This window comes from Martes martes (assembly GCF_963455335.1).
Source record: "Martes martes genome assembly, chromosome: 6".
Classification (NCBI taxonomy): domain Eukaryota; kingdom Metazoa; phylum Chordata; class Mammalia; order Carnivora; family Mustelidae; genus Martes; species Martes martes.
This window is the reverse complement of record NC_137893.1, coordinates 101087687-101101808: the sequence shown is the minus strand read 5'-3', so window position 1 is coordinate 101101808 and position 14122 is coordinate 101087687. Positions and strand designations below refer to the sequence as shown.

Genomic DNA, 14122 nt, shown 5'->3' with positions numbered 1-14122 from the left:
CCAAAGAGAGACACTTAACTGACTGAGTCACCCAGGTGCCTCATCATGTGCCCTTTTTAATATCCATTACCCAGTTGCCCCATCCCCCCACTTTCCCTCCAGCAACCCTCAGTTTCCTATAGTTATGAGTCTTTTATGGTTTGTCTCCCTCTCTGATTTCATCTTATTTTATTTTTCCCTCCCTTCCCCTATGATCTTCTGTTTTGTTTCTTAAATTCCACATATGAGCGAAGCCATGTGATAATTGTCTTTCTCTGATTGACTTATTTCACTCGGCATAATACTCTCCAGTTCTATCCATGTCAGTGTAAACTGGCAAGATTTCATCCTTTCTGATGGCTGAGTAATATTCCATTGTATGTATATATCACATCTTCTTTATCCATTCCTGTGTTGATGGATATCTGGGCTCTTCCCAGAGTTTGGCTGTTGTGGACATTGCTACTATAAACACTGGGGTACAGGGGCCCCTTTGGATCACTACATTTGTATATTTGGAGTAGATACCTAGTAGTAAATTGCTGAGTCATAGGGTAGCTCTATTTTAATGTCTTGAGGAACCTCCATATTATTTTCCAAAGTGGCTGCACCAACTTGCATTTCTACCAACAGTGTAAGAGGGTTCCCCTTTCTCCATACCCTCACCAAAATTTGTTTCCTGCTTGTTAATTTTAGCCATTCTTACTGGTGTTATGTGGTATCTTATTGTGGTTTTGATTTGTATTTCCCTGATGCCAAGTGACATGGAGCATTTTTTCATGTGTCTCTTGGCCATTTATATGTCTTCTTTGGAGAAATATCTGTTCATGTCTTCTGCCCATTTCTTGACTGGATTATTTGTTTTTTGGGTTTTGAGTTTGACAAGTTCTTTATAGCTCTTAGATACTAGCCCTTTATCTGATATGTCATTTGCAAATATCTTCTCACTTTCTGTAGGTTGCCTTTTAGTTTTGTTGATTGTTTCCTTTGCTGTGCAAAAGTTTTTATCTTGATGAAGTCCCAAAATTCATTTTTGCTTTTGTTTCCCTTGCCTTTGGAGACAGTGTCTAGCAAGAAGTTGCTGTGGCTAAATTTCAAGAGGTTGTGCCTGTGTTTTCCTCTAGAAATTTTTTTTTTTAAATTTTTTTTTTTTAAAGATTTTATTTACCTATTCGACAGACAGAGATCACAAGTAGGCAGAGAGGCAGGCAGAGAGAGAGGAGGAAGCAGGCTCCCCGCCAAGCAGAGAGCCCGATGCGGGGCTTGATCCCAGGACCCTGGGATCATGACCTGAGCCGAAGGCAGAGGCTTTAACCCACCGAGCCACCCAGGCGCCCCTTTCCTCTAGAATTTTGATAGATTCCTGTCTCACCTTTAGTTCTTTCATCCATTTTGATTTTATCTTTGTGTATGGTGTAAGAAATTTCTCCAGTTTCATTCTTCTGCCTGTGCCTGTCCAGTTTTCCCAATACCATTTGTTGAGACTGTCTTTTTTCCATTGAATATTCTTTCCTGCTTTGGTGAACATTAGTTAACTGTAGAGTTGGGGATCCACTTACGGTTCTCTGTTCTGTTCCATTGATCTATGTGTTTGTTTTTGTGCCAGTACCATACTATCTTGATGATCACAGCATTGTAATATACCTTGAAGTCCAGAATTGTGATGCCACTGGCTTTGGTTTTCTTTTTCAACATTTCTTTCTACTGGCTACTTGGGGTGTTGTCTGGTTCCATACAAATTTTAGGGTTACTTGTTCCAGCTTTGTGAAAAATACCAGTGGTATTGTGATAGGGATTGCATTGAATGTGTATATTTCTCTGGGTAGTATAGACATTTTAACAATATTTGTTCTTCTGATTTGTGAGCATGGAATGTTTTTCCATTTCTTTGTATCTTACTCAATTTATTTCCTGAACGTTTTATAGTTTTCAGAGTACAGATCCTTTACCTCTTTGGTTAGGTTTATTCCTAGGTATCTTTTTTTTTTTTTTAAGATTTTATTTATTTATTTGACAGACAGAGATCACAAGTAGGCAGAGAAGCAGGCAGAGAGACAGGAGGAAGCAGGCTCCCTCCTGAGCAGAGAGCCCAATTCGGGCTTGATCCCAGGACCCTGGGATCATGACCTGAGCTGAAGGCAGAGGCTTTAACCTACTGAGCCACCCAGGCGCCCCTATCTTATGATTTTTGGTGCAATTGTAAATGGGATCAATTTTTAAATTTCTCTTTCTTCTGTCTCATTGTTAGTATATAGAAATGCAAACGATTTCTGTGTATTGATTTTATATCCTGCCACTTTGCTGAATTCCTGTATAAGATCTAGCAATTTTGGGGTGGAGTCTTGGGTTTTCCATATAAAGTATTATGTCATCTGCAAAGAGTGAAAGCTTTACTTCTTTGCCTATTTGGTTGCCTTTTATTTTTTGTTGTTGTTGTCTGATTGCTGAAGCTAGGACTTCTAGTACTATGTTGAACAACAGTGGTGGGAGTGGACATCCCTGTTTTGTTCCTGACCTTAGGGGAAAAGCTCTCATTCCCAAGAATAGCTTGAGAATGATATTCTCTCTGGGCTTTTCGTATATGGCTTTTATGATATTGAGGGATGTTCCCTCTATCCTTAGTGTTTTAATTAAGAAAGGATACTGTATTTTGTCAATGCTTTTTCTTTATCAGTTGAGAGGATCATATGGTTCTTGTCCTTTCTTTTATTAAAATATGGCTATTTTAGACAGGTAAATTATTTTAAGGCTAGTAAGAACTACTCTGAGTATTACAATGAAAATATTTGAACCCTTGTCTTTCTTTATTTTTCTAATGTGTTTAACTTTTTTCTTCTTTTTTCTCTTTAGGAATTCTAAAACCAAAATATTAGAACGAAAACAGAAACATGGCTCACCAGATTTCATTACTTTGGATAATTTTGGTCCTGCTTCTTCGGAATTTTGTATTAGCCGAAGATGGGGAAATAAGATCAAGTAAGAATTATCAGCATTTTTGTTATCAACAAATTGATTGTGGAAATACAATTAGGGGAGCTCAAGCAATTCTTTTTAGGACATAATTCTTACTATTTTTGATGCTGTAACTCCCTAAAATGAAATGAATTGCTATGTTACATATTACCTGAGGGAAAAGCTTTTATCAGAGGTAATTTTGAGAAAATTCCATGGTAATTGTTTATTCTCTTTTACCCATTAGGCTTTGGAATAAATGGTATGGTATTCAGTTTATACTCAACCATTTAGAACTTAGTGATAGGGAAATAAAGTACCTACCTCATTGGGTTATTAGGACCATTTTATGAGGTTATCTCATAGAGATAACGAGATAATTCATGTAAACAGGGTAACTCCTATCAATGGCTTAGCTCAGTGACATCTCAGTAGATGATGACGATTATTCTGATTGTGTATAGGAGAGCTTGCATTAGAGAAGGAGAGCTATATTAATTGCATTTCTACTACCCAGGCCGTTATTTACAGATATCACGAGTCTTGTAAAAAAGTTGGCTTATAATCATATTTTGAAACTCATATACACCCTACTATAAATTATGGTTTCTACAGCACTTAAATCATATGGTTTGACAACTTGATTCAGCTTGATTAGAATTTATTAATAGTGAATTTAATGTTTGTATAATACTCTCAGAGTTTAATCCACCCACGTACTATACAAAGTACGTATTATTTTCTCTGTTTTTTGAGTAGGAAAGAAATTCACAAAATTTCAGGGGCTTACCTAATATCATACAGCTGGCTAGAGGTATAACTAGTATTTGAACTATGCCTTTGATCTTCAGTCCATTTTTTTTTCTATGACACTGATGATTCATCTTTCTAAGGAAGAGGTCTCTTGGAGTGGTATTTTGTCTAGTTTTTATAAATGGCAGTACTTGCTTTTGTACCCATGCTCTTGGCTAACCTTGCGGTTATGAAATATATGGTCCATGGCTCTGGAAAGGGATAGGAAGGGCCAAGAATAACCTTGTAAGAGTTTATAAATACTGAATCAAGTGGCACACAAACACTAGCAGGTCTAGGCAATGAGTCTCATAGTACTGAGGAAGGACAACCCTGAAGAACTCTGCAAACATAACTTGCCTGTCCTTTTGTCTCTCCCACAAAAGCCCAACAAAATCATATGTCTCTAATCCCAGTCCAGCTTCCAGAAAAACCCAGAACTACATTCCCTTGCATTAGAAAATTTGCCTCTGAAGCAGAATTCCATTTATGCTATCCCTGGCCTGTACTCTGGCAGTGTTTACCATGCCAAAGGATGTTGGAACAGTGTTCCTCATGATTTTTTGGACTTCACATCTTCTTAAGAATGACATCATAATCACAGTTACATTTTTGAGGTAAATCCATGTTTTGGCAGTTAAAAAAAATTTTTTTTGGTAACTTCTGGACTATGTGTTCACCTGACAGTAGTTTATTTTTACCGGTAACTGTGAGTGAATTACCTTTAAAATTGAGGCATCTTTGTGTGACCTTGTCATCGTCCCAGATATGGAAATAGACAAATATGAGGAAAAGAATGGAAAGGAAAGGAGAGGGAAAGAGAAAGAGAGATTGATTGATTAATTGATTTTACATGTAAGGAAAGGCGGAAATACAAATACAGAAATACAAATGCTAATAGTCACTGAACTTTGTTTTTTCCTCCAGGACGGTCCTTTTCAATTATGATATCTTATTTGTAATGTCTACAGAAAATAAATCATTATATTGGGCACCTGATCACTACTAAGAGAGACTATTAATATGTGTAAAAACACAACTTAAAATTTGTTACCATATTACCTTGACTCAGCTCACCCTCTTTAAACTTACTATCTCTAAGGACATGTGATATTTATCGTATGGGCCATAAATGGTAGTATTTTTGCTGTTTTGAGTGCAGAATTGAGAGAAACAGGAAATGTAGCCATTCCTTTCAGTGTACTCTATTGGCTGTTTCGCACTGTTGGAATTACTCCAACCAGTTTGTCATTTGGGCTCTGTTTGATTCTTACCTCTGGACCTTTGTACTTACTATTCCCTCTGATTAGAAGGTCCTCCTTTTGGAGAGGAGAAGGGAGTTGAGGGAAATTGGAAGGGGAGGGGAACCATGAGAGACTATGGACTCTGAAAAACAACCTGAGGTTTTGAAGGGGCGGGGGGGGGGGGCGGGTGGGAGGTTGGGGGAGCCAGGTAGTGGGTATTAAGGAGGGCACGTATTGCATGGAGCACTGGGTGTGGTGCAAAAACAATGAATACTGTTACGCTGAAAAGAAATTAAAAAAAAAAAAAAAAAGGTCCTCCTTTTCACCTGGCTAAAGCTCTCCTTTTAGATCTCAGGTTCCCTGTCAGCTTTCCCATAGAATCTATTCTGACTTTGCACAATTAGTTTTTACCCACTCCTAAATGTTCTCATAATATTTTGTACTTTGCCTAACCAGCCAGTCGTCTGTCTTAATAGACTGTGATATCTGTTTGAGATATTTTTTTTTAAGAGTTTATTTATTTATTTGACAGAGTGAGGTCACAAGTAGGCAGAGAGAGAGAAGGAAGCAGGCTCCCCACTGAGCAGAGAGCCCGATGCGGGGCTCGATCCCAGGACCCTGAGACCATGACCTGGACAGAAGGCAGAGGCTTAACCCACTGAGTCACCCAGGTGCCCCTGTTTGAGATATCTTATGTATCTTTGAAGCTGGTACCTAGCATGATAGTCAAGCACAGAGTAGGTATTCAATATACATATACTGAAAGGGTAAAATAGGGTTGGAGGCATGCTGGGTACTGTGGAAAAGAGTTAAGACTTTTTTCTTTGCACAAGTGCTTAGAACTTGTCTAGGTGTAACTTGCACCAAAGATGGTTTTTGTTCTCCAATAGAACTCTCAGGTGTGCTGATCACGTGTTTCCTGGTATGTTGAAACAAGAATCTTTACCTCTGTGGAGAAAGAATAGCTTTATACTCGTTAACAAAGATTCACTTAGCATAAGTCTCTTGCTAGCTGAAAATGAGAAATCAGATCTTTAAACACTGATCTTGTGTGTAGTGCAAGAGTAGATATTACGTTGGTGATCTTGGTTCATTAAACTTTTATCAACTCTATCAAAGAATATGCTAGTTGAAACCTGAAGTTGGCAGAAAGCTTTTTCTTTTTAAATTTCTTTCTCCCATTCATTGACTTATGTATATTTTTGTAAATACTTCAGATTAACATTAAACTAAACATATTTCAGGGATAACTTAAAAGAATGCTTTTAGCATATATCTGAAAATCATTTATTTATTTTTGTGTTTTCATTTAGTCAGTGGGGAAAGGAATTAAATGTTGCTTTATGGCAATACCTGCCCCTACACAGAGCTATCTAGATATCATGTCAAATACAGTATCCTTTTTTCTATTCCCTACTTTTAAAGCTGAATCATTAATCCTTAAATTAAGACAACAGAATTTAAAAATGTCAACAAAAATAATAGCTCTCATTTAGAAAGAATTTTCATGAGTTAGGCAATTTATCTTATTTAACCTTCACAAAGGTCCTATGAACTGGTTACATTTTAAAATTTTAGCTTTATTGAGATACAATGGACATATAAATTGTATTATATTTAATGTGTGCCTCATGGTGATTTGATACCCATGTATGTTGTGAAAGCATCCCCTGCATCTGCTTACTTTAAGATTGTGCAGTAAACACCTCCCATATTTGCTTTTTATACTACAAATGTGTTCTGATGGTTTTCTTCTTCACTTAGGTTGTCGTACTGCTCCAACAGATTTAGTTTTCATCTTAGATGGCTCTTACAGTGTTGGCCCAGAAAACTTTGAAATAGTGAAAAAGTGGCTTGTCAATATCACAAAAAACTTTGACATAGGACCGAAGTTTATTCAGGTTGGAGTGGTCCAGTATAGTGACTACCCTGTATTGGAGATTCCTCTTGGAAGTCATGATTCTGGAGAGAATTTGATTGCAGCAATGGAATCCATACATTACCTGGGTGGAAACACAAGGACTGGAAAGGCCATCCAGTTTGCACTTGATTACCTTTTTGCCAAGTCCTCACGGTTTCTGACAAAGATAGCAGTAGTACTTACAGATGGTAAATCCCAAGATGAAGTTAAAGATGCAGCAGAAGCAGCAAGAGACAGTAAAATAACATTATTTGCTATTGGCGTTGGTTCAGAAACAGAAGATGCAGAACTTAGAGCAATTGCCAATAAGCCTTCATCTACTTATGTGTTTTATGTGGAAGACTATATTGCGATATCCAAAATAAGGGAGGTGATGAAGCAGAAACTTTGTGAAGGTAAGCCTTAATGGAGTTTGGAAACAGTTAATAACTGCATTTTCTCACACTTTGGTATAACCTGCTTATCTATACCACTGTAGTTATATTTAGTGTCAAGTTATCTGTTATGTTAGAATTGAGGTGTACATGTATTTTTGTGTTTCATTTATTCTGGATAAATTTTGTTTTTAGAAACAATCACTTAAGAAAATCTATAGTTAGAAAATGTCCTTATTTTGTTGCTTTTTCTTTTCAATTGCAGCATGTCCATTGTGGAGATGGAAGAAAATAAAAACACATAAAACATAAGAATATATAAACTACACATGATCACTATTACTCTTGTTAGTGATTTTTTTGTGTTTTTCATTCCAGTCTTTCTTTTTTTATTTCAGTGTGTCTGAGAACTTATTCATGTGCCTAAATAAGGAAAACATTGTATATATAATTTCATCCTCTATTTTCATACTATTGTATATTCTACTATTTTTATGTATAATTTCCATCCTCTATTAACATAATAGCAGACAGTCTCAGTCTCCTAAGATAATTCATTTAATAATTCCCCTTTTTTCGTGTTTAGTTTATTTCTCTTTTTTTAAATTTTTATCTAAATTCTAGTTAGTTTACATATAGTATAGTATTGGTTTCACTGGTAGAATTTAATGATTCTTCACTTACGCATAATACCTAGTGCTTATCACAAGTGCCCTCCTTAATACCCATCACCCACTTAGTCCATCCCCCCCACCCATCTTCCCTCCATCAACCCTCAATTTGATCTCTATAGTAAAGAGTCTGTTTTATGGTTTGCCTCTCTCTTTTTCTCCCCTTCTGTTCATCTGTTTTTTAAATTCCATGTATGAGTGAAATCATATAGTATTTTTTCTTTTCTGACTTATTTTGCCTAGCATAATACACTCTAGTTCCATCCATGTCATTGGAAATGGAAGATTTCATTCTTTTTGATGACTAATATTCCATTGTGTTCATGTGTGTGTATCTTTTTTATCCATTCATCAGTTGATGTTTTTTGTTCATTTCTAAGTTTTTCTGCTATAAAATATTCTTATACAGAATTCTGAATGGGAATGTCTGATTTTTTTCAAAAACAAAGGTCAAATTACTAACATTGTTAGAGCTCTGGAAAAATGTTAAAATTGCACTTGAGAGACTTAAATTTCTACCATCAGTGAGAGAATATTTGAAAATATAGTACTTATTAGTCAATTATTTTTATATCATTCCATGAAATCTAACTCTGTGTTTATGATATGGTATGGAAAATCTCCATTTTTTGGCAAATATTAATTGTATTAGGGTATAGACATGCTTATGTTCATATTATTTTGGAAAGAGTAATTTGTTTGTAATACTACAAGCATTTAATACTATAATATATCTAAAAAATAATATTTATGTAAAATCAAAAGACTCTTTTTTTCTAGTTTGCCTAAAAAAGCTCCAAAAATATGTTGGTTCATATTTGATAGAAACATTTCTGGGGTGCCTGGGTGGCTCAGTTGATTAAACATCTGAGGTCACGATCTCAGGGTCCTGGGATCAAGCCCTGCATCAGGCTTCCTGCTCAGTGGGAAGTCTGCTTCTCCTCTTACTCTTTGTGCTCTCTCTCTCTCTGTCTGTCTCAAATAAATCTTAAAAAAAAAAAAAAAAGAAACTTTTCTAAGTGTGGCCTAGAAAAAAGATTTCTCTATTTTCTTCATATTTGTTTGGGAGCTATAGTACAGAAAAACATTTAAATTTATTTTTAGATTATTTAAGAAGGGATGGAAATTAAGCATTTTCTGGGGCACTTGGGTGGCTCAGTGGGTTACGCCTCTGCCTTCAGCTCAGGTCATGATCTAGGGGTCCTGGGATTGAGCCCCGCATCGGGCTCTCTGCTCAGCAGGGAGCCTGCTTCCCCTTCTCTGTCTCTGCCTGCCTCTCTGCCTACTTGTGATCTCTCTCTCTCTGTCAAATAAATAAATAAAATCTTTAAAATATTAAGCATTTTCTTTAATCAAACTTTTAAAATGGCACTATAGCAAGTACAAATGATTATCACAATTATTCTTTTCATGTTCCTAACAGTAAGACTGTGTTGACTTTTCTCATCTTGATTAGAGAATTTATATTTGTTTTCCAATTTTATTGAAAAATAATTGACATACATAGATTTTTAAATATAAGATTAGAATTAGAATTCTTTGGTTTTGTAGCTAGATATATTTCATTATTAAAACAGACTTTTCATGGTGATGTTTTACCTACCATTCTTTTATATCCTAAAATATAAATTTGATAAAGTATGTCTGGGCAGTACTTGTTTCAGAGATTTTCTGTAGATAAGTATTTTGGTAAATGCATTCAATTTAAAAAATTCTAATTACACATGAAAGATTTGTTTAAAAGGGTAAAAATTCTTTTAGCAAAAATGTCCAGTCTGTAAAAAAAATTAAATTTGAAAGCTTGCCAAATATTTCTTCATGCACACTCAAAGAAAGAATGTAAGTAATGTCTGTGTCTATTCAGTTCACAAATATGCGGTACAATAACCATCTTTTAAAATGTAGTTTTTGAAATTGTACTTAGGGGAATATAAGGTCTTTTTTGCACTTGACTTTTTAATAACTTTTAGATTATGATTAGTGCATTGTTGTATTGCAGAAACCCCAAATCATGCAATTTATATTTGCATTGTTTTACAAAGTTCCTATTTTTTAATTGTTTTGACAAATGGTTAAATTCTACCTTGAATTGCTTATCATGTTGTTCACTTTTATACTCTTGTTGTGATTGATGCACAATGAACAAAATATTATTTACTTCTTTGGTCCCACATGGATTATTTCAATTTCATAGACCTACCATTTGCTTAAAGGAATATTCTGCAGTACATTTCTTATTTCAGGATGATTTTTTGTAATGGACAATGGTTTCTTTATTTATCTGTCTGAGAGTTTAGTTTTTTTCTTTTTCTTTCTATTCTTTTTTTTATTGAAAAAAACACATGAGAGCTAACCTCTTAAATATTTTAAGTGTACAGTACAGTATAGTTAACTACAAGCACAGTGTTGTACTGTAGATACCTAGAACTTCCTCAAGTTGCCTGACAGAAACTTTGTGCCCATTGAACAGCTACTCCCTATTTCCCTCTCCCTCCCACTCTGGTAGCCATCATTCTGCTTTCTGTTATGAGTTTGACTACTTTACATATTTCTTAAAGGTGGAATCATGCAGTATTTGTCCTGTGACTGGCTGTTGGGATTTTGATAGGGATTGCATTGAAACTATAGGTCACTTTGGGTGATAGAGAAATTTTTGCATTATTGAATTTTCCAGTCTATGAATATGAGATGTATCTACTTGTTGGTGATTTCTTTAGGCTTTTTTTTTTTTAGCGGTGTTTTGTAGTTTTCAGCATTTCAGTGTTTCACCTTCTTGGTTAAGTTTATTCCTTAGTATTTTATTACTTTTGATGCGCTCTGGCTAGTACTTCCAATATTATGTTGAATAGAAGTGGCAAGAGTGGGCATCCTTGTCTTGTTCCTGATCTTAAAGGAAGAGCTTTTTGTTTTTCACCATTGATTAAGATGTTAACTGTGGGCTTTTCGTATATGACCTTGATTATGTTTAGGTAAATTCCTTCTTTAATTTGGTGAGTGTTTTTATTATGAAATACTATTAAATTGTGTCAAAATTTTTTCTGCAAATATTGAGATGATCACATGACTTTTATTCTTTATTCTCTTAAAGTGGTGTATTGCATTGATTAATCTCATAGGTTTAACCATCTTTGCATCTCAAGGATAAATTCCACTGGATCGTGATGTTTGATTTTTTGGGGTCCTTTTTATAATGCTGTTGAATTCAATTTGTTAGTAATTTGTGGAGGATTATGCATCGGTTTTCTTTTCCTGTAGTGTCTTTTTCTGGCCTCTGTATCAGGGCAATGCTGACCTTTTATAAAAAGAGTTTGGAAGTATTCCCTACTCTTCAGATTTTTGTAGGAGTTTGAGAAGGATTGACATTAATTTAAGTGTTTTGTAAAATTCACTGGTGAGGATACCTGGTCCTGGACTTTTCCTTGTTGGGATGTTTTTGATTCCTGATTCAATATCCTTGAGTCTGTTTACATTTTCTATTTCTTCATGATTCAGTCTTGGTAGGTTTTATAGTGTAGAAATTTATCCATTTCTTCTAGGTTATCAAAATTATTGATGTATAATTATTACAGTCTCTTATGATTGTTTGTATTTTTGTGATATTAGTTGTAATGTCTCCTCTTTTATTCCTAGTTTTACTTATTTGAATCTTCTTTTTTTTCTTAGTTAATCTAGCTGAAGTTATTTCAGTTTTGTTGATTTTTTAAAAAAATCAGCTCTTAATTTCTTGATTGTTTTTGTTTTATTCTTTATTTCATTTATTTATGAATTAGATTAAGATATAAGAAAGATAATCTTAATTATCTTAAAGATTATTGAAATTAAAATTATTCTCTTGTTCCTATTAGTTTTGGGCTCAATTTGTTCTTTTTCTAGTTTTTTAATGAATAAAGTTAGGTTGTTTATTTGAGATCCTTTAACTTAGTATTTTGCCACATCTCATAAATTTTGGTATGTTGTATTTTAGTTTTTGTTTACCTCAAGATATTTTCTAATTTCTCATTTAATTTTTTTTTGATTCAATTGTTGAACAAATGGTTGTTCAAGAGCATGTTGTTCAATTTCCACATATTTGTGAATTTTCCACTTTTCCTACTACCATTAATTTCTAGTTTCATTATGTTGTGGTTGGGAGATGTATTTGGTATGATTTCAGTCTTCTTAAATTTATTAGGACTTGTTTTTAGACCTAACATGTGACCTATCCTGGAGACTGTTTCATTTATACTTAAAAGAATGTGTATTCTGCTGCTGTGTGGTAGAATGTTCTGTATATCTCTGTTAGCTCTGTTTGGTCTACAGTATTGTTCAAGTTCTGTGTTCCCTTTTTCATCTTTTGTCTGAATATTCTATTCATTATTGGAAGTAGAATATTGAAATCCCTTACTGTAATTGTGTATTCTGTTTCTATGTTTACTATTTCTCCCCTCAATTCTGTCAGCATTTGCTTCATATAATTGGGTGCTATGATGTTGGGTGCATATATATTTATAATTGTTATGTCTTGCTGGTGAATTGACCCTTTTATCATCATATCATTTCCTTCTTTGTCTCCATTGAGTTTTTGACTTGTCTATTTTGTCTAAGCATTACCACCTTTGCTCTATTTTGGTTACCATCTGCATGAAGTGTCTTTTTCTGTCCCCTTACTTTTAGCCTGTGTGTGTCTGTAATCCTAGAGTATATATCTTGTAGACAATATGTAGTTGGATCTTGTTTTCTTTTCTTTTTTCTCTTTCTTTCTTTCTTTCTTTTTGTTTTTTGTCCATTTAGTCACTCTGTGTCTATTTATTTGGGAGGTTAATCCATTTATATCTGAAATAACAATAGGGAAGGATTTAATATCAACATTTTGTTAATTGTTTTCTGTCTGTCTTATGCCTTTTTTGGTCCCTCTTTGTGTTTTTTTCCTTTGTGTTTCATTAACATTTTTTGGACATATTTTGATTTTTTTCTCATTTGCTTTTGTATATCTTTTATAGGTATTTCCTTTGTGGTTACTATGAGGGTTGCATAAAATATCATATAGTTATAGCAGCCTATTTTAAGCTGAAAAGTTAATTTCAATCACATACAAATACTCTACAGTTTTGCTTCTCCCTGTCCCCTCACACTTTGTTATTAATGTTACAAATTACATCGTCTTACATTGGGTATTCATTACCATATTTTTACAGTTATAGTTATTGTTTATAATTTCTTCTTTTAACTTCTCTATAAGAATTAAAAGTGATTTACACACCATTGTTAAAGTATTACAGTATTCTGAACTTGTCTATATATCTAACCAGTGATTTTTTTTTAAAGGTTTATTTATTTTTATTTTAGAGTGAGACAGTGAGAGAGTTTGTGCATACATGATGGGGAGGGGTAGAAGGAGAGGAGGAGAGTCTTTAGCAGAGTGAGCTGAGCACAGAGCCTGACATGGGGCTTGGTCTCACAACCCTGAGATCATGATCTGAGCTGAAACCAGGAATTGGATGCCTAACTAACTGCACCACCCAGGTGTCCCTAACCATAGAGTTTTATACTTTTGTGTTGTTGTTTAGTGTCCTTTAATTTCAACCTAAACTTCTTAGTATTTCTTATAAGGCACGGTGATGGACGCCCTCAGCATTTTCTAATCTGGGAAAGTGTTTATTTCTCTTCCATTTCTGAAGAATATTTTTACCAGTTATTTTTTTCAGTTGACAATCTATTTCTTTCAGCAAGTGCTTTGAGTATATCATCCCATTCCCTTGTGGCCTGCAAGGTTTCTATTGAGATATCTGCCAATAGTCATATGGTGGGGATGGGGGAATTCTTTTGTGCATGAGTGGTTTTTCTTTTGCTGGTTTCAAAACTCTCTCTCTCTCTCTCTTTTTTTTTTCCATAATTTGATTATAATATGTCTTGATGTGGATTTCTTTGGGTTCTTTAATTTGGATGTACATTTCCTTTCCTAGATTTGAGAAGTTTTGGGCTATTACTTCTTTAACTAAACTCTGTCTCTTTCTCTCCTGAAATGCCTATAATATGTATATTGGTGTACATCATGGTGTCTCATAAGTCATTTAGGCTTTCTTCAGTCTTTCTCATTCTTTTAAATTTTTGTTCTTCTGCCCAGATATTTCAAATCACCCTCTTTAAGTTTGTTGATTTTTTCTTCTAACTGATCAAGTATGATTTGGAGCCCCTCCAGTCTTCCCCCCC

The 14122-nt window shown here is 34.5% G+C and overlaps 1 protein-coding gene across 1 annotated transcript in view; it reads left to right on the top strand.

Annotated features, from left to right (window-relative positions):
- The window catches only part of COL21A1 (collagen type XXI alpha 1 chain), a 181987-nt gene that overhangs the window by 54764 nt on the left and 113101 nt on the right, over nt 1-14122 (top strand). The window contains exons 2-3 of the mRNA XM_080805923.1: nt 2830-2955; nt 6732-7283. Coding sequence (XP_080662049.1) covers nt 2868-2955; nt 6732-7283 — 640 coding nt within the window. The 5' untranslated portion in view covers nt 2830-2867. The remainder of the gene's footprint in view (nt 1-2829; nt 2956-6731; nt 7284-14122) is intronic.